Genomic DNA, 21,178 nt, shown 5'->3' with positions numbered 1-21,178 from the left:
AATCGATATTGAATCGAATCGTGGGACACCCAAAGATTCGCGGCCCTAAAAAACAATATTCAAATAATTATCCTTAGCTCCACCAATGACTGAATAAAAACAAAAAAATAAATAAATATAAAACCAATATAAAAACAATATAATATATATCAACAATATAACCTATTGATATATTGACTATCGGCCCTCACCTACAATTGTATTAGATTTTTTTAATGCCATTTAAGGCCTTAATTTTTGCAAAATCCATTTAATGACTTAATGCTTTTTGATGCCACACGGAAACCCTACAGTCTTTTTGGAATGTAAAATAGTTGACTATTGTTGTTATTTATGAGCACAGTATTAACTGTTTAGATAAACAGCACAGGGAGGCTATAGGCCACTCTTACTTTTTGAACTATACGTATAGTTTACCCTTTGGCAGATGGTACTGCAGTTTAAATTGTGTGTAAAAAAATATGTTGAAGCACATTGATTTTATATGCTTGACAGTTTTCAATTAGGTCGTGAGTAGACAGGTTTATTTTTTTTTATTTTTATCGTGTATCGAATAAGTACATCGTAACCATTCTATTGCTAATTCAAATACTTGACAGTTTGAACAGTTTCCAATAAGGTATTGAGTATATGGGTTTATTTTTATTGTGTATCGAATAAGTACATCGTAACCACTCTATTGCTAACTGACAGACAAATAATCACATATCCTCTTGTCAAAGGTGATAATCTAACAATGTGTTTGCTCACCTGGAGGAGTGACCAAGTCCCTGATCTGAGCATCTTTGACGCCGTCTGCGTATCGCAAGTCGAGAGAGCGAAGGAGAGGACAACCGGAGGAACACAGAGCAGAAATCGATGTCCACGTACAACCTGCCAGCATCAGGTCCTTCAGCCCTATAAAACACATCAAAGTGATGCAGCATTAGGTCTTGTGTGTTAAGTCATTTTGATGGTCATGAAAGACAAAAGTTAGTGTTTATATTTGCCTGGAAGGCGGCTAACAAGCCAGCCAAGTTGTTTTTTGGAGATGTTGGTCCAAGAGAGATCGAGCGAAGCGGGTTGCCTCTTGATGATCCCTGTTAGCGCCTGAGGGGTGATGGTGCGTTTAATGCTCAGGTCAATCTGCGTCCAAAGTCGCTTGTCCAGGCACCTACAGATGGGTAAGAGATGCATGACCAAACACACCGAGGTGAAATGCAATAGAAGTCATGTCAAGCTCTTACCATTTGTACCAGTTCTTGCAGACCGCCATGCATACGCAAAGTTCTGCTCGACTTAGGTACCGGAAGACAGACACCCACACTTCCCTCTCGCAGTCCGGCCCACTCCCACTGCCCTCCCTGCCTGCTTCACTCCCTCCGCCCTGTAGGGCGGACAGAGGGGTGCGGAGGTGTGAGAGCTCGGAGGATGTAGACGAGGAGGCGCCGTTGCTCAGCTTCGCCGTGCTGCCGGGCATTTTCCTTTGAGCGGCCGCGTTGCTCTCCGCGTGGTGGGAAGTGCGTGTGTCCCCGCCGCGGGAGATTGGCGGCGGCTGCTGCATGCTGGAATGTTTACCATTTGTGTTTGGGTTTCTGATGGGCGGTCTCACTAGAGACCGGTTGGGGGTGTGTGCTGCAGTCTGTGGGGTGATTGCCTCCAGTTTGGGAACAATGGCGGAAAGGTGCTGCTTGTCCTTGGATGGCCTTTGTAGCGTTACTTTGGCAAACGAGCTGTCGGTGACCTGCTCACCATCACCACCCGTGCCCTTTTCCTCTCGCAGCTCCTCCTCTTCCATGTCTGCGGCTCGTACACCTTCTCGTCTCGACTGTGGCTGGTTCTCTTTACCGTTTGGCACCGTCTCCTCCTCCTCCTCGTCAGAGCTGCTGCTGCTCGTGCTGCTGCTGCTGTCCTCACTGTCCTCCAACCTCGGATTGGGTCGACCACCGGTGACTCCTCTTCCCGCTCCCCCGCCGCGCAGCCTCACACCTCTCCCTTGCCCTCGGCGGAGCTCTCCCCTGTCTTCAAGTGTGGGAGCGGGAGACGAGTGTAGCCGGAGGGAGCCGGTCGCTCTGGAGGAGCCACCCAGCCAGGAGGTGCCCCGACCTCTTCCCTGAGAGAGTCTGCCCACTGGAGAGCGCAGGCGGGATAGTAACTTGGAGCGCTCCATCGACTGTTTCTGCTACAAGTCAAAAGCAACATTATTTACAATAGTGTACATAACATTCTTTAAAGGCCTACTGAAATGATATTTTCTTATTTAAACGGGGATAGCAGGTCTATTCTATGTGTCATACTTGATCATTTCGCAATATTGCCATAGTTTTGCTGAAAGGATTTAGTAGAGAACATCGAGGATAAAGTTCACAACTTTTGGTCGCTAATAAAAAAGCCTTGCTTTTACCGGAAGTAGCGTGACGTCACGGGTTGTAGGGCTCCTCACATCTGAACATTGTTTATAATAATAGCCTCCAGCAGCAAGAGCTATTCGGACCGAGAAAGCGACAATTTCCCCATTAATTTGAGCAAGTATGAAAGATTTGTGGATGAGGAAATTTAGAGTGAAGGACTAGAAAAAAAAATGAAAGAAAAAAAGAAAAGGCAACGGCTACAGGCGGCGGCAGTGCGAGCGTTTCAGATGTAATTAGACACATTTACTAGGATAATTCTGGAAAATCCCTTATCTGCTTATTGTTTAATAGTGCTTTAGTGAGATTGTAAAGTCATACCTGAAAGTCGGATGGCTGCGGTAAACGCCAGTGTCTCTGAGAGAAGCCGAGGAGCTAAGATCACAGCTGCCTTTTTGAGCTGCAGTAGGAGGAGGTATAATCCACTGATATCTCCGGTAAGAGCCGACTTAATGTCACAATTTTCCCATCCAAAAACATGCTGGTTGACGTAGAGAAACATATTCGCTTGACCGCTCTGTGTTAAAGCTTCACAACAAACAAAGAAACACCGGCTGTGTTTCGGTGCTAAAGACAGCTGCAATCCACCAACAGCATTATTCTTTATAGTCTCCATTATTAATTATACAAATTGCAAAAGATTCAGCAACACAGATGTCCAAATTACTGTGTAATTATGCGATGAAAAGAGACGACTTTTAGCCGTCTGTGGTGCTGGGCTAATATGTCCGCTACAACTCGAGAGGTCACAAACACGCGTCATCATTCCGAAACGTTTTCAACAAGAAACTCCGCGGGAAATTTAAAATTGTAATTTAGTAAACTAAACCGTCCGTATTGGCATGTGTTGCAATGTTAATATTTCATCATTGATATATAAACTATCAGACTGCGTGGTCGGTAGTAGTGGCTTTCAGTAGGCCTTTAAATACAAATTTCTTGCAGAATTATCTGCAAACTTACTGCAAGAATTTTGCTGCGCTCCAGTTTTAGCTGTAATCAAAGGAACAACAATTAGAACGTTTTTTTTCCCCATCGGACACAAAAACATTGTTGTAATCCCTTACTCTCTTCCTGAGCCTAAGCTCCAATAGACTTGCTCTCCTGCGATTTTGTTGATGCTGCAGCAGCAGTTTCTGAGAGGGTGGTGGGGCTGTGGTCCGTGACGGGGGTCTGCCGCGTCGCCCCCGTGCCATCCTTTCGCCTACGCCAATGCCTTCCCTGTAGGAACGTTTGGCTGGTGGCGGCGACGTGGATTCTTCTGACGAGTCACTCTCCCCATCACTAAAAGACTGGGGACAGGGGGAAATGGACGGTGTCACTGCAATGGTCGTCTTAGGAGAGGAATACAGTACACGCCAAAAGTTTGGACACATCTTAATATGTACATGTAATGTATGCAATTTGGTATATTTTAAACTTAATCTAATATTGCAACAAATATTAAATTATCACACATTACACAACCGACCTATTTTACCACCTCAGAAAACACCAGGAGGAGTACACTGAGACCCAAAAGGCAATCAATGCTACCAGAGCTACACCCATTCAACCAAAAATTCAAGACGCCCTGGTATGACACAAACCCTACGACAAAACGTCCCGCATTTACCGACAAATAAAGGACGCCATCGCACACCTCGTTGTTAAACTTATGGTCCCGGTACACTTGATAAACCAAAAGTATTTGTTTAAATTTCATTGTGACCTATTACTGTTCTGACTGGACTGAAGGCTAATGTTAAGGATTCCAGAGACGTGCCATCTTTTTCTTCCAAGATGGTGGCGCTACTGTAGTGGCTGCTGTTGGCAGGACCTCTGTGCTCTTGTGTCTTCCTTTTGTGTTTCCCTCTTGTTTTCATGTGTTATTATATTTTTTTGCCTTTTGGTCCGGGACCCTTTGGGATTGTGTGACAAGGGGTGGCACTTTCGTGACCTCTGTGGTGCTTTTTTGTGGACTTCTGGATCTGCCTCCCGGGAGCCTTTTGGCCATGGAGACCAGCTGCTGGGTCTCTGCCAAAGTCGGTTTGGAGGGGCTGGAGGAGATGCGGATGAGGGGACAGGGCTGCAGAGTTAGCACTGAGCGCTGGGACGGAGAGGCTTCGCGGTGTCTTGGCTGGGTGAGCTGGTGTCGGACACCTCAGTCACCTTGGACGTATCCTCGCTCATCAATGCGGACTGGACACTGGCCAAGAGTGGCGTCGGCTGTCTTGGTTGCTTTGTTGGGTCTGCTCCTGTCTCTGGCCACGCTCCCTCCACCCCTGCGGACGATGGCGTGGAACACCGCAGAGGCCACCACAGTGCATATGTTTCTTTTACTTTTTATTCACAGCTGTATGTAGAAGTGTCTGCTTGTATCTGCTGCTTTAATGTCCTCTGTGTTCTTTGATGTTTGATGTTTTCCTCTTACACACATGTAAGAGGGATGTGTACTATGGCTATGAGTTGTCTTTTCCCTTGGCCTCAGTCTGCACCCCCTCTCCAGGGCCCAGGCTAAGACCGATTTTTTTATTTTATTTTAATCTTGTATTTTTTATTTTATTTTATTTTTTTCCTCCCATTCCCCCTGTTTACCTGTATCTCATCTTTTTTGTAAGGGGCGCTGGAAGCCGGCAGACCAGTCAGTGATCCTGTTCTGTCTCCCTGTAATGTTTGTCTGATCTTGAATGGGATTGTGCTGAAAATTTTAATTTTCCTGAAGGAACTCTCCTGACGGAATAAATAAAGTACTATCTAATCTAATCTAATCTTTTAAGATTTTTTAATTGCAATTGTTTACATCTGCTACCAAAAGTAATTGTTTATTTTTAGTCATGATCTAGCGTTCTGATTGCACTTCAGAGAAACTTGAATACTTGTAAAACTTTAAAAAACTTGAAAAAAGTGTTTTAAAAACTTGAAAAATATGTTTTGTTACTATTGTTGTTTGCTATACCAAATGTGTATATTTCACTTGCAAATAAAGTGAGAAAAAAGGTAAGTGGTCATGCATGTTGTTAAATTTTTCATAAAACTGAAAGCGTACCATAGCTATATCGTGGTATATCGTTATCGTGATATAAAATGATCCATATCGTGATATGCATTTTTTTACATATCACCCAGCACTAGTTACAAGTGACCCTCTGTGTGATGTGGCCCCCAATGAAAATCAGTGAGACACCCCTGCTCTAAACTGTCTAAGAGTGTGAATGGATGTTTGTCTATACATGGCCTGTAATTGGCTGGTGACCAGGCAAGGGTGAACTTTGCCCCTCGCCTGAAACCAGCTGGGATAGACTCCAGCTTACCCAAGGCTCTAATGAGGATAAGCGGTATAGAAAATGGATGGTTAGTGTGTGTTTGTGAAATGCGACCATTTAGGGCTGGGCGATATATCGATATACTCAATTTTTCGCGGGTTTGTCTCTGTGCGATATAGAAAATGACAATATCGTGATATTTGAGTATACGTTCTCACGCAGTTGCTTTTAGCTGCGGGCATTACACTACAGGTTCTTCCCACTCTTTCTTGTCTCTCCTTCTCACAGACAGCAAGCACACCTTCTTACATACGTCACATACTGTCACATCATACGTCACATACGTATGCGCCCTCGCGGAGCAGAGAGGTAGCAGCATGGGTAACGTTAGCTGTGGTGCGAGTGGTAATACGAAAGAAAGAAGGTGCGACTCTGGTAACAATTGAAGGAAGAATTAATTCCCAAGAAAAACAGCAGGGGGGCCATCGTATGGCGGTGGTTTGGCTTCAAGTGGACTATGTCGAACAGACAACCGTAATTAGTCAAGTGTGGGGCAAAAATGCTGCTACAAAAAGTAACATTACCGTTAATGTGTAGCATCATTTGAAAAGTCACCTGCTAGAGAATGAAGAGTGCGTACTGCGCATGTCAACATCTCCATTCGGTGACACACCAACAAAATGTTGAGGCAACCATTTCCACATCAACACCGTATGAAAAAAAATTGTGAACAACATTAGGACATAACGTCTGCAGAAACCCACCACATAGCAATTTGATTTCCTATTATGCAGCTCATTTTTATTTGACACTTATTGAAATAGCTTGTGACATCATGCACCAAAGTGCACTTTATTTGTTTTTAACTAATGTAGTGGCGTTCTGTACATAAAGTGCACTTTGAGTGTTGTTTTGATATGTCATCTTAGTGACATCATGCACAAAAGTGCACTCATGGCTTGTTTTAAAATGTCTGAAAATCTTGCACTTTCTGTTTTGGAAATGACATGAATGTTTGTGCCACTGCTTAATAACTGTTTCATAAAAACACTTTTGGTCAATTGACTTGGTTGTGATTTCCCTCTCTGCATGAAAGTTTAAAAGTAGCATATATTAATGCAGTATGAAGAAGAATGTTGGAATGTAGACACATAGAATCATCATACTGCTGTGATTATATGCATCAAGTGTTCATTCAAGGCTAAGGCAAAATATCCACATATATATGGTGTATCGTGATATGGCCTACAAATATTGAGATATTAAAAAAGGCCATATTGCCCAGCCCTACGACCAGTGTCATCTGAGTAAAATGTGTTGGAATAATATGTCTATTTTACACCAGGTGTCACCTGAGGTTAGCTTGAGGGAAGAACCGCTGCATACATCTCAGAAATGAAGTCAACAACGGACATACCTCTGATGCGGAATCTTTGTCTTGGTTACATCTAGGACATTCCCAGCAGCTCGGCAAATCGTCATTAATCTTTCCATCGCCGGACTCCTGAAAGAGTCGTTGAATGTTGCAAATGCAATCAGAAAACAAATCACCCACTTGGACATGATTGAGTTTGTTTGAAGCACACTTACCTTTGTGCATTGACGATGAGTAATGCGCAAGCAAACAGAACACTCCATGAGCGTGTGAGTACTTGGGTGGGATTCTTCTACCTCCCCTTTTTTACAGACCGCACATCGGGCAGTATTTGGCAAAGCGGGCTATGGAAAGAAAATGATGCTCAGATAAACAATATGGCACACACGACAATGGAGGAAAGCATCCGCTTCTAAAAGTGACTTACCATGAGACACTGTCTCATGATGCAGGTCTTCTTCATCCTTCCAGGCCCTCCAAACTTCCTCATGTCCAGACAGAAATTGCAATTGCCGCACTCCTTCCTGCAGCAGCCCGAGCAGTATTTGCACCGCACCCGACGGCGCCTCAAAGCCGAGATGGACGAGCTTTTGTTGGATCTCTGACCGAAAGGTTTGTAGAGGGAAGGTCCCAGGCGCGGCCTGCAAGGTGGGGCTGGTGCTGGTGGTGGTGGTGGTGTTGGTGGTGGTGGTGGTGGGGTTGAGGGTGGTTGGTACCATGACGGCTGCAGAAAAAAAAAAAGGCTTTTGTTTATATTTGACATTGAAAACACTTTGCAGTGAAGTCATGACATTTAAAATAACTGTATTTCCCAAACCAAGGGGCGCAGCGCCGATGAGCGGGTGTAGTCAAGTTTTTTTTTCCATACAAATGGCGCACCGGAATATAGAGCGCATTAAAGGGGTCATATTATTTTATTTTTTTTTGTAAATGTAAAAGACTTCCTTGTGGTCTACATAACAAGTAAAGGTGGTTCTTTGGTGAAAATGTTGTATAGATGATGTTTTACACATTATCTTCAAGTCGTTTCTGACAGTAACTTGAGGATTCGCCGTTTTGTGGGCGGTCTAATTTACGTGTCTCACCTTGGACAGCGTCTTCTCCACGCCATCTTTGTTGTAGGGTGTAGCGTGCAAGGCCGGGAGTGGAAGAAGTGTCAAAAGATGGCGTTAACCGTTTAAATGAATTTCAGACTTGACTTCAAATCAATAACGGAGCAGCATCTTCCCATCCGTGGCTCACTAGTGCAACAACAACAAGGTCGGAAATGTGTCCCGTAAAAAACTGTCCGACCGGAACTCTCTAATAACTAAAGTTCTTTGGGCGAATTATGTAAACTCACTACACCGGTATGTTTTAGCGCTTTCATGGCGAGTTTATTGAAAGATATAAGTTAGAACATTACACTACTTTATATAAGAAATGGCAACAGCGGAGGATGAATGTCCCATAACAAGAAGATAGTGAAAAAGAAGAAGCTTATCGACTACATCATCAGCACGGACTACAGTGTGCAAATGTTCAGGACTTATGCAGCTCTCAAATACACATCAGCAGGTACCAGATGGTAAGAAAAGTTGGTTTTGCATAATATTGTGAAACAAAATGGCGGATAATGTCTGCTAATGGGTGCCATTTGGCGGCCCTCATATACACACACCATAGTAATACTTCTATCTCTGACTATGGTAGCTGTAATGGGCCGTGCAGCATCAAAGTCATACTAAAATATCTTTAAAGATTTTTGAGTGCCGTGTGGAATGTTCTTTGTTTTCAATGGAACATTTAATTGCGTCATATTGCATTCCACACGTATCACTTCTGTATGACTACCAACTACAGATCACACTTATCACTACACCATGTACCTGATAAAATAGCTTTGAGGTCGGTAAGCACAACCAGAATTATTCCATACATTAGGCACGCCGGGTTATAAGGCGCACAGTCGATTTTTGAGAAAAATTAAGGATTCTAAGTGTGGACTACTTTCCACTTACTCTTTTGGGCCACCTGACAATGGGTTTTCCAGTGTAGGACATCTTGGGGTTGTCGGTGGTATGCTCCTTCAGAACAGCCTACACATACACACAAAATTACAAAAACAAATAAGATCTGGTAAAGAGATAAGGGAGATGATACTCACCCGCATGTCTTCCAGTAAAGCTTCGGCATTCTCAATCCCTGTGGGGACGCACTTTTTGTTGGGGGGCAATTCCTCCAGCTTCCCTAACAGGTTACATAGCCCCTCTAGCTCAAAGGGTGTCAGTGCACACTGCGGTCTGACAACTGGATCTGTTTTGTCTATTTCGATTTCATCAGCATTCTTATCAACGTCACTATCAGATTCCTTCAACTTCCTTTCAACCTCAATGTCGACGCCATTGGAGGTACCGTTGCTGGTGTGGTCATCGATATCGAGGTCCGCTCGTGTCAGACCTGAACAGAGACAAATAAAGATTAATTTAGTACAAAGTAGAGAAGCGAGTGTAGTACCGACGAGACTCGTGTTGAGAGCCCTGACCTATGCCGAGGGAGTATTTTTGGAACTCAGGAGTGAGGTGGGAGACATTTGTCAGGCAGTAGAGGTATCTCTCCAGGGCGTACCAGCACATCTCATAGTAGAAAGGGTAACGAAACTTTGCTGGGACCTGAAGGAAGAGGACCAAAATAAATCAGAAAATAACTACACTCGTTTTTTTTTTTAATTCACGGTAAAAGTTTTGCTCACCCGAGTGCGGTCCTCAATACTGTAGATGTTGAGCTGCATGGGAATATTAAAGCTGTGGAGGAAATTCCCCCCAAACACCAGGGTGTCCTCGGGCGTGTACACAGCATGGATCCACCCTGCCACGAACAAGGTGACAGCATGTTGACGCACATTTTTAGACTCTTGTTTTTTGTGATTCTATCTGTGGCGGACCTGAGGGAATCATGAAGGTGTTGCCTTGCTTGAGCTCTATCCTCTGGCAGTCATGACATTTGTCACCCAAGAAGATATCTCCTTGTTTTCCTGATAAAACCCAGTTCTCATACATCTCCAGGTTCTGGGGGCTGGGTGGAATCAGCCAGAACACCTGGAGAAGTCACAGGTTAAAAACAAGGTGTAGTCTTGACATTAGACGCTGGCCTGGCGTAAAAACAAAAAAGCACAAACCTTTCCTCCTCTGAGTATGTGGTACCAGACTGAAGTGCCTCCAAAGTCAATATGGAAATCTGTGAAGCAGCCTTGCACACTCATTAGACAGTACCTGCGACAGGCCATGGACAATGGGATGAAGAAAGATCAGTTCAAAGTACAAAGTGATCATGTGTGGAGTGCTGGGTGAACCTACTTCTGTACTTTGGGATAATGCATGTCGATGATTGCATTGGTAGAGTCCCTCTGTCTCTCCTTCAGATGGCGAGGCCACATGTTGTCTACCCAGTCAATCAGGTCCACCTGAGTTAAGCGATGTGTGGCTTAAACCTTCATTTAAACCACGTGGTGGAAAAGTAGCGTGTGCGTTCTTACGGATGTCGGACGCTGTACCAAATTCTCCAATTTGGTGTGACTGAACTCCAAGCTGATGACGTTGTAAAGTTTCTCTCGTTCCGACGGCGGGGTCTCGTAGTAGCGCCCCCATTGAGCCATCGACATCTCGATTCCCTTCTGGGTGTTGACGTCCATCACGTCAACGATGCGTCGACTCCCTGGGATGAAATCAACGGGAGTTCAATTAGTGCGCAGTCTTCTCCCCTCTCCCCTCAGACACCTCAACAGTTTTTTCCCCTTGGCCATCAGACACAAGAAAAAGATCTGATGACTCACTTACAGCTCATCTTATTACTTATTCTATCTTATATGTCTTCTATGTTGCACGATTGCACCAAGAAAAATTCCTAGTTTGTGAACCCGTTCTCAAACAATGGCAATAAAAACTATTCAGATTCTGCACAACTGAGACGGTAAATCAGTAAAAGCATTTAGGTTTCTCAACTCATTTATTCACCCTAGCCTTTGAATAGACCCCTTTTTAGAGTAGTTGACCTGCCTCTTCTCTTTTCGCCTCTGCCCCCATCTCTTGCACGGAGAGGTTATCAAGTGGCCACGCATCAGTTTCCACAGAGGCGGCGCTAGCTGTTTCAAAGTCAGGACTCAGGGTGGACCACTACCATGCATCAGTTGGTGACGTTTCTTCGCTGCCAACTTGTTTACATGCAAGTGGACCCCACTACTGGCCACCCTATGGACTGGACTCTCACATTATGAACCGTACCCACTCGGCATCCTTTGCACCGGTCACCCAAGGTCACCCCCCCAAGGTTTCTTATTGTTTCCATTGCGTTCAGTTTTTTGCGTTCAGCCCTTTGAGGCACTTGCCATTAATGGCTATATATCTACATTCTGATTGATTAAAATTCTGATTAGTTAGTGTCCTGCATGTTTGTTTTGTCATTTTTTCATTCATTCAATCAAGTTCAAACTAAAAAAAACACATAACATTTAAATAAATCATAGAGAAAAGGAGCAAAAAGAAGTAAAACTTCTGCCGCCTTTTCACACAGTTACACGTGTTGTTCAACTCAGAAGACTAGGCAATGTTTTATATATTCATAACATACATATTTCATAACAAACAACAACATAACTATGTTTGATTATCTAAATATCTAACGGAATGTGCAAAACTCACCAACAAACACCTTGACATCGCTCACACTAAAATCAGAGTCTGGCATTCTGAAAGAGAGTGAAAGGTTTGGGGACACCATCTCATTCAATACAACGACAAGCTGCGGCCTAACTTTAGCTTTTACTGTTGAATAATACTGTCTATAATACTCTCTGCTTAAATTGATGTGATGAAGAAAAGTACTAACTGTAGTCCCAGGCCTTCGGGTTTTTCAAAGATGATGGGCTCCCTAAGTCCTTCCCTCTGGATGTACTCAAACGTGAAATCTGGTGCAGAAATATATGCAAAACATTAGTCTCAGTCATCTTTAAACATTATTGACATTGTTTCTGAAATAACCGTGCATTAGATTTTTTTTTTTTTACCAAAATACCTTTTTAAACCTAATGGAGCCGCTTGTAAAGCCACACCAATTCAATGATAATGTGTGTATGTGTTCTGTAGGACCATGAATTCATAAATTATTTATTAGCCTGCACATAAACTGATCACATCTCGCGCTCTAATTCTCCAGCCCAAACACTGCAACATGTCGCAAACATATTTTTTGCACTACATACAGTACAGGCCAACAGTTAGGACACACCTTCTCTTCAATGCGTTTTCTTTATTTTCATGACTTTTTACATTGCATATTGTCCCATCAGAACTATGAATGAACACATGTGGAGTTATGTACTTAACAAAAAAGGTGAGATAACTGAATCATATTTTATATTCTAGTGTCGGCTTTGCACACTCTTGGCATTCTCTCCATGAGCTTCAAGCTGGGGCTGGGGAATATATCGCGGGTTTGTCTCTGTGCGATATAGAAAATGACTATTTCATGATATTCAAGTATGCGTTCTCACGCAGTTGCTTTTAGCTGCTGGCATTACACCGCAGGCTCTTCTCACACTTTCTTGTGTCTCCTCACAGACAGCAAGCACACCTTCTAACATAGGTCACATACGTATATGCCCTCACGGAGCAGAGAGGTAGCAACATGGGTAACGTTAGCTGTGATGCTAGCTGAGCCCTGCGAGTGGTAATACGAGAGAAAGAAGGTGCGAATCTGGTAACAATTGAAGGAAGAATTAATTCCCAAGAAAAACAGCAGGCGGTGGTTTGGCTTCAATTGGGAATATGTTGAACAAACAACCGTAATATGTCAAGTGTGGGGCAAAAGCGCCAAAAAAGTAGCATTGCTGAAAAGTCACCTGCTAGAGAATGAAGAGTGCTTGAAACTCCGCATGTCAACATCTCCATTCGGTGCCACACACCCACACCATCAAAATGCCGAGGCAAACATTTCCACATCAACACCATAAGATAAAAATAGTCAACAACAGAAGAAGATATCATCCACAGTAACCTACCACATAGTAAAGGACATACAATATTTGATTTCCTATTATGAAGCTCATTTTATTTGACACTTACTGAAATATCTTGTGTGACATCATGCACAAAAGTGCACTATAATTGTTTTAAACTATTGTAATCACGTTCTGTACAAAAAGTGCACTTTGAGTGTTGTTTTGATATGTCATCTTAGTGACATCATGCACAAAAGTGCACTAATAGCTTGCTTTAAAATGTCTCAGACAATCTTGCACTTTCTGTTTTGGAAATGACATGAATGTTTGTGCCACTGCTTGATAACTGTTTCATAAATACACTTTTGGTCAATTGACTTTAGTTGTGATTTCCCTCTCTGCATGAAAGTTTAAAAGTAGCATATATTAATGCAGTATGAAGAAGAATGTTTTATTGTAGACACATAGAATCATCATACTGCTGAGATTATATGCATCAAGAGTTCATTCAAGTATAAGGCAAAATATCCAGATATATATTGTGTATCGTAATATGGCCTGCAAATATAAATATATTTAAAAAAGGCCATATCGCCCAGCCCTACTTCAAGCACACCTGTGAAGTGAAAAACCTTTCAGGTGACTACCTCTTGAAGTTCATGGAGAGAATGCCAAGAGTGCGCAAAGCAGTAATCAGAGCAAAGGGTGGCTATTTTGAAGAAATTAGAATATAAAACATGTTTTCAGTTTTTTCACCTTTTTTTGTTAAGTACACAACTCCACATGTGTTCATTCATAGTTTTGATGTGACAATCTACAATGTAAATAGTCATGAAAATAAAAAAAACGCATTTAATGAGAAGGTTTGTCCAAATTTCTTGGACGCTTTTGGAAGTTTTTCAGAGCGATTTATATACGGATTAGGTCCAATATCCATTAACTGCATTGTTAGCAGCCTATTGTTAGCTTGTATATATGATTTACAAAAAATATATAAAAAGACATATGTGTTCTTGTCTCACATAGGATTGTATTTTAAAAAGTGCTACTCCCCTTTCAACTGTCTCTTCTCAGTAACACGTTTCCCTGTGTTTACTTTGACAGCTCACCTTTTCCCTCCATGTGTTTGACCAAGTCGGAGCCAAACCTGCTGCACTGCAACTTCTCATCCAGGTCAAACGTTCGCTTCCCTTCGATTTCGTCATCGGAGATGCCATCATCCTGGTAGCGGCGGCGGGTCCCGGTACGCTGGTGGCGACAAGGAATAAATAGCTTGTGTAAACAACGGCAAGAATTAAGAACTTTCCAGTCAACCGTTGTTGGACGCTCGCTTTGAACAACACCCTGCCTGTAACTTGGCTTCCTTTCAATGGACTGAAGATACATTGGTGTGAGGGAAATGCTGGGTCATTGCAGAGAAAACAGCTTGGAACTGAGGCACCAACGGTTTTTCAGCCAAACCAAAGCACATTTTGAATGAATGCTGACGGACAAACGTTTTGCCTTATTTCGAGCACAGGACTACGTGAGGACATTCAGAGAAGGACAGCTGATTGATAAACTGGCCCGGCATTCAAGTCCTAATCCAGTTAAAGTGGGGAGCAAACAATACAGCGTGACAATAGAGGGGTTAATCTTCCACACATTAAACCCCCTGCCATTCACCCACATGCTACAGTGCTTGGCTGGACAGATGGATCAGATGTCCCCACCCCCACAAGGTTAGTTTACAGAAAATGTACTATGCAAACTGTACTACTATGCAAACTGAACATTACATCTAAAAAATGCATTATAACCATTTACAAAACTATAATTGCAGCGTAATACAACAGCGGCACACATTTATTTTCAACATGTATAGGTTGAAAAATAAGTATCACTTTGGAAAACATCAAGAAACTACAGCTAGACAATAGCAGATGCTGGTTTCTTTTTAGTACAACCTCCTATACTAAAGCTAGACCAGTGTTTTTCAACCACTGTGCCGCGGCACACTAGAGTACCTTGAGATACTGTCTGGTGTGACGTGGGAGATTATGGAATTTCACCAAACCAGTAATTATAATCCGCAAGTGTGCTGTTGTTGAGAGTCTGTGCTGTCTGGAGCTCGGCGGAGTAATCATGTAGTACTCTTCCATGTCAGTAGGTGGCAGCAGGTAGCTAATTGCTTTGTAGATGTTGTGAAGGCTATGCAAAACGAAGCTAAAACTGAACTGGCTGCAATGTAAATCAAAACAGAATGCTGGACGACAGCAAAGACTTACTGTGTGTGGAGCAGCAGAAAGGAGTCCACAAAGTATATCCGTACATGACATGACAATCAACAACAAAATAGGAACGCAAGACAAGAAGTAAAACACTACACGCAGGAAAAAAGCAAAAAAGTCCAAATAAGTCAGGGTAGAGAGGTAGCAGCATGGGTAACGTTAGCTGTAATGCTAGTGGAGCCGTGCGAGTGGTAATACGAGAGAAAGAAGATGCGAATCTGGTAACAAATGAAGGAAGAATTAATTCCCAAGAAAAACAGCACGGGGTTCATCGTCTGGCGGTGGTTCAGCTTCAGGGGGGTATATGTCGAATAGACAACTTTAATTTGTCAAGTGTGGGTCACAAGCGTTGCTACAAAAATTAGCATTACTGCTAGTATGTAGCATCATTTGAAAAGTCACCTGCTAACATCTGTTTAATAAACACAGTTTTGGTCAATTGACTTATTTGTGATTTCCTTCGCTGCATGAAAGTTTAAAAGTAGCATATATTAATGCAATATGAAGAAGAATGTTTTAATGTAGACACATAGAATCATCATACTGCTGTGATTATATGCATCAAGTGTTCATTCAAGGCTCAGGCAAAATATCCAGATATATATCGTGTATCGTGATATGGCCTAAAAATAGAGATATTAAAAAAGGCCTTATCGCCCAGCCCTATGATAAATGACAATATGTTACTGCATATGTCAGCAGACTAATTAGTCTTTGTTTGTTTACTTACTACTATTTTATTTTATTTAAGGACGAACTGGCAATAATAAAGATATGTTTAATGTACCCTAAGATTTTTTGTTAAAATAATGCAAATAATGCAATTTTTTTGTGGTCTCCATTATTTAGAAAAGTATCCAAATACACTTAGGTACTGATACCACAGAGCTTGGGACAAACAACAATAGTTGGAAGATGTAGAAAAGAAAGAAAGGAGCTGGCAGTGGACAGCAGGTCAAAACAACACCGGCAGGTCAGACAATGAACTTGACCTTCTCTTGAACCTCAAGGCGTTAAGTTCATTGCTACTTCACCTTTTAAAGACAGAAGCACGCCACGAAGAGCCCATCACATGGAAACTTAAAGGCCTACTGAAACCACTACTAGCCACCACGCAGTCTGATAGTTTATATATCAATGATGAAATCTTAACATTCCAACACATGCCAATACGGCCTTTAATTTTAAATTTCCGTGAAGTATCCTGTTGAAAACGTTGCGGTATGATGACGCCGGATTGTAGCGGACATTTTGTTCCAGCCCGATCCCAGCTATAAGTCATCTGCTTTAATCGCATAATTACACAGTATTCTGGACATCTGCGTTGCTGAATCTTTTGCAATTGGTTCAATTAATAATGGAGACGTCAAAGAAGAAAGATGTATGTGGGAAGCGGTGTATTGCGGCTGCCTTTAGCAACACAAACACAGCTGGTGTTTCCTTGTTTACATTCCCGAAGGTGAAGCTTTACTATGAAACAGAGCGGTCAAGCAAACATGGTTCCCGACCACATGCCAACCGGAAGGTTTCGGTGAGAAAATTGTGGTAATAAGTTGGCTCTTACCGTAGACATGAGCGGAGCTTGCGTCGTTCCTCGTGAACCTGTCAAAGAGGCAGCTGCGTGGCTTCCCTCAGAGACACTAGCGGTCAACACACCCGTGTCCGACACCACTCCAACTCTCAGGTACGACAGAATAATCTCACTACAACACTAGTAACACAATAAGCAGATAAGGGATTTTCCAGAAGTATCCTAGTAAATGTGTCTAATAACATCTGAATCGCTCCCACTGCCATGTCTTATTTTTTTCTTTATTATTCACTCTAACTTTCCTCATCCACGAATCTTTCATCCTCGCTCAAATTAATGGGGAAATCGTCGCTTTCTCGGTCTGAATCGCTCTCGCTGCTGGTGGTCATGATTATAAACAATGTGAGGATGTGAGGAGCTCCACAACCCGTGACGTCACACGCACATCGTCTGCTACTTCCGGTACAGGCAAGGCTTTTTTATTAGAGACCAAAAGTTGCTAACTTTATCGTCAATGTTCTTCACTAAATCTTTTCAGCAAAAATATGGCAATATCGCGAAATGATCAAGTATGACACATAGAATGGACCTGCTATCCCTGTTTAAATAAGAAAATCTCATTTCAGTAGGCCTTTGAGGACAAACTGGCAATAATATACATATGTTTAATGTACCCTAAGATTTTTTTTTTTAAATAAATAAATATAAAAAAAATTATAAAAAATAATAAATGCCATTTTTTGTGGTCCCCTTTATTTAGAAAAGTATTGAAATACAATATGGTACTGGTACCAAAATACTAGTATCGGGACAACAGTACTTGGGACAAACAACAATAGTTGGAAGATGTAGAAAAGAAAGAAAGGAGCTGGCAGTGGACAGCAGGTCAAAACAACACCGGCAGGTCAGACAATGAACTTGACCTTCTCTTGAACCTCAAGGCGTTAAGTTCATTGCTACTTCGCCTTTTAAAGACAGAAGCACGCCACGAAGAGCCCATCACGTGGAAACTACTACTTTGAAACTGAACTCAGGTCAAACTGTTGACGTTGACATGCCCGTCAAACAGGTGTTTGACGGGCAAAGACACTGTGTGTGTACTCACCAGGCGCTTGCTGTACCGCGTGTGAGGATCCTCCATGGTCTCTAAACGACAGGGAAAGTATCAAGAGAAGAGTGTTAAATGGGGGAAAAATTTTAGTATTTAGGGCTTCACAGTGGCAGAGGGGTTAGGGTTTAATCTTGTTATATGCAAATATAATGACAATAAAGTCCATTCTATTCTATTCTATTCTACTGCGTCTGCCTCACAATACGAAGGTCCTGAGTAGTCAGGGTTCAATCCCAGGCTCGGGATCTTTCTAAGTGAAGTTTGCATGTTCTCCCTGTGAATGCGTGTGTTCCCTCCGGGTACTCCGGCTTCCTCCCACCTCCAAAGACATGCACCTGGGGATAGGCCCCTCCCACTTCCAAAGACATGCACCTGGGGATAGGCCCCTCCTACTTCCAAAGACATGCACCTGGTGATAGGCCCCTCCTACTTCTAAAGACATGCACCTGGGGATAGGCCCCTTCCACTTCCAAAGACATGCACCTGGGGATAGGCCCCTCCTACTTCCAAAGACATGCACCTGGGGATAGGCCCCTCCTACTTCCAAAGACATGCACCTGGGGATAGGCCCCTCCTACTTCCAAAGACATGCACATGGGGATAGGCCCCTCCTACTTCCAAAGACATGTACATGGGGATAGGCCCCTCCCATTTTCAAAAACATGCACCTGGGGATAGGCCCCTCCCACCTCCAAAGACATGCACCTGGGGGTAGGTTGATTGGCAACACTAAATGGTCCCTAGTGTGTGAATGTTGTCTGTCTATCTGTGTTGGCCCTGCGATGAGATAGCGAATTGCAACTTGTCCAGGGTGTACATCGCCTTCCGCCCGGTTTGTTTTGAAACGCTCAAGCGGGGAAGCTAGCGACACTAGCATTAGCCAACAGTGTCGCCAAAGAGAACAAAATATACAGTATTTAGAAAAAACGGGTGATTTAACAAGTGACACTTGTTTTATATTGTATATAAATATACATATATATATAAATATATAGACAGGGAAGTAGGTAACAGATCGCCTCTTTGATAAGTCGTCGCCAGCTATGTTAGCATGTTAGCATGTTAGCCTTAGGAGCTTTAAAAAAAAAAAAAAAAATGCATCCGCCTCTACCTTCTAACTCCGTTTCGCGGTCAACGGCGGCGTTTCACCAGTAGCTTCCCCGGTAAGTTTGTCGCCATTGTTGAGAGGCCGCGCTGGTGTCGCATTGTTAGCTTTTATGATCATGTCATAAAGTTAGTAGACGGCTTCGACGCTCCGAGCCGCCATTTTCAGCTGGTCAAACAACACAGATACACACCAACCTTACACTGCTCTGACCCCGCCCACTTATTTGCATATCACCCCTCTTATTGGCCACGGCCTCTGCCGTTCAAGCAAGATTAGAAGATTAGGCGCGCGTCATTTGGTTACACTACTGTGACCCCGCCTACTATTTGCATATCGCCTCTCCTATTTGCCACGGTCTCTGCCGTTCAAGTAAGATTAGAATATGTTAACACAACAGGCGCGTCATTTGGTTACACTATTCTGACCACGCCCTACTATTTGCATATCACCCCTCCTATTGGCCACGGCCTATGCCGTTCAAGCAAGATTAGAATATGTTAACACAATAGGCCCGCCTCATTTAGTTACACTATTATGACCACGCCCTACTATTTGCATATCACCCCTCCTATTGGCCACGGCCTCTGCCTTTCAAGCAAGATTAGAATATGTTAACACAACAGGCGCGCGTCATTTGGTTACACCAGGGGTGTCCAAACCTTTTCCACTGAGGGCCGCACACTGATAAATCAAAGCAAGCGGGGGCCATTTTCATATTTTTTATTTTAAAAACCAATGCAATATATAAAGAAAAAAATATACATTTAGGCCTCCTATCAGTTATGATCCCGGGGACCCCAAAGTCTTTAGATCAAAAAATTATAAAAAATGTGTCATTATTCAGTATTAGTATTTTCATTATTATTCAAGTTTGAAATCTCTAGATCAACATTAGGAAAAAAATAGAAAAAACACAAAATATGCAATATTTTCACCCAAAAACTTTCTTTGGTGGAATATTTGAGATTATATATTATTTAGAGGTGTCACGCCAAATTTCTTCCCCCCTACAAAAACCTTCCCCGCGTGACAGCAGTGACAATACCAAGTTGTATGACTCTTAAGGGTTACAGCTGCAAAATTAGCAAATGTTGAGAATCACCTGGCCTGGGAACGCCTCGGGATCCCCCGGGAAGAGCTAGACGAAGTGGCCGGGGAGAGAGAAGTCTGGGTTTCCCTGCTTAGGCTGTTGCCCCCGCGACCTGACCTCGGATAAGCGGAAGAAGATGGATGGATGGATGGGTTGAGAATCACTTCTCTGTGAGCGCTTTGAGTGTTTAAAAAAGCGTGATACAAATTTAAGTTGTTTACAGCTGCAAAATTAGCGAAGCAAAAATAGCTTGAAAGGTTAGCATGCTGGAATGCTAATATTTTTTCCTCAACGTTATTTTTCACCAATGACAATCAGCCAATTATAACGCTTTTAAAACTGTGGGCTGCTTTGAGGTCTTTCCACCCTCATTGGGGTCCTTCAAGCATTAGAGGGGCTGTCACGCCAAATTTCTTCCGGGGGGAAGCTTTTCGTAGGGGGGAAGTAATTTGGTGTGACAGAGCCTTAATTTGGGATTTTGATTCATTATTATTTTTTGAGCAATGACACTTAAAAACGAAGCACACTAAAATAATTGGGGATCCAAAAGGGTCCTACTTATTAAAGTTAATTATTCATTTTTTTTAACTGTTTACTTTTGAAACAATAATCTCGAGATCAACCTCAGATATATCCATCAATTTTAAGTTTTATTGTTGTTTACGTTTTTTGTTCGTATGTTTTAGGCCCTTCTTTAAAAAATACAGCTCATTTTTTAATATGGCAAAACACAAAATATGCAACATTTTCCCCAAAAGATATTTCAAAGTGGAATATTTAATGTGACATAATCGGAGCCTTGAATAGGTCAATAATTCAAAATGACTTTGATTTTGATTCATTATTATGTTTTAAAGAAAGAAACAGCCTGCATGGCAGCTTTGTGTTATAAGAGTTGCAACAATTTCTTGTTACATTTCACCCGTTAGCTCTTTTATTCTTAAAATGTGCCGTGGGGCCGTTAAAAAATAACCCGCGGGCCGCACTTTGGACGCCCCTGGGTTACACTATTGTGACCACGCCTACTATTTGCATATCGGCCCTCCTATTGGCCACGGCCTCTGCCGTTCAAGCAAGATTAGAATAT

At 42.6% G+C, this 21,178-nt stretch overlaps 1 protein-coding gene across 1 annotated transcript; it reads right to left on the bottom strand.

Moving 5' to 3' along the window:
- Positions 1-101: 101 nt before the first annotated feature.
- On the bottom strand, positions 102-19,210 carry LOC133552671 (lysine-specific demethylase 2A-like). Its single transcript, XM_061900037.1, has 21 exons — positions 19,005-19,210; positions 17,888-17,928; positions 14,091-14,229; positions 11,871-11,949; positions 11,684-11,730; positions 10,522-10,700; positions 10,343-10,449; positions 10,165-10,258; positions 9,931-10,084; positions 9,739-9,854; positions 9,532-9,658; positions 9,154-9,446; positions 9,008-9,085; positions 7,435-7,731; positions 7,223-7,351; positions 7,050-7,136; positions 3,455-3,679; positions 3,351-3,380; positions 1,227-2,161; positions 990-1,153; positions 102-897 (listed from the first exon to the last, which is right to left on the bottom strand). Exons 2-21 carry the CDS (start codon positions 17,921-17,923, stop codon positions 731-733), a joined length of 3,483 nt encoding a protein of 1,160 aa, XP_061756021.1. The 5' UTR covers positions 17,924-17,928; positions 19,005-19,210; the 3' UTR covers positions 102-730.
- Between the last annotated feature and the right edge of the window lie 1,968 nt (positions 19,211-21,178).

Source organism: Nerophis ophidion, linkage group LG05, assembly GCF_033978795.1.
Source record: "Nerophis ophidion isolate RoL-2023_Sa linkage group LG05, RoL_Noph_v1.0, whole genome shotgun sequence".
In the NCBI taxonomy this organism is placed as follows: domain Eukaryota; kingdom Metazoa; phylum Chordata; class Actinopteri; order Syngnathiformes; family Syngnathidae; genus Nerophis; species Nerophis ophidion.
The sequence above is the reverse complement of the archived record's forward strand: the minus strand, read 5'-3'. Positions and strand labels throughout refer to the sequence as shown.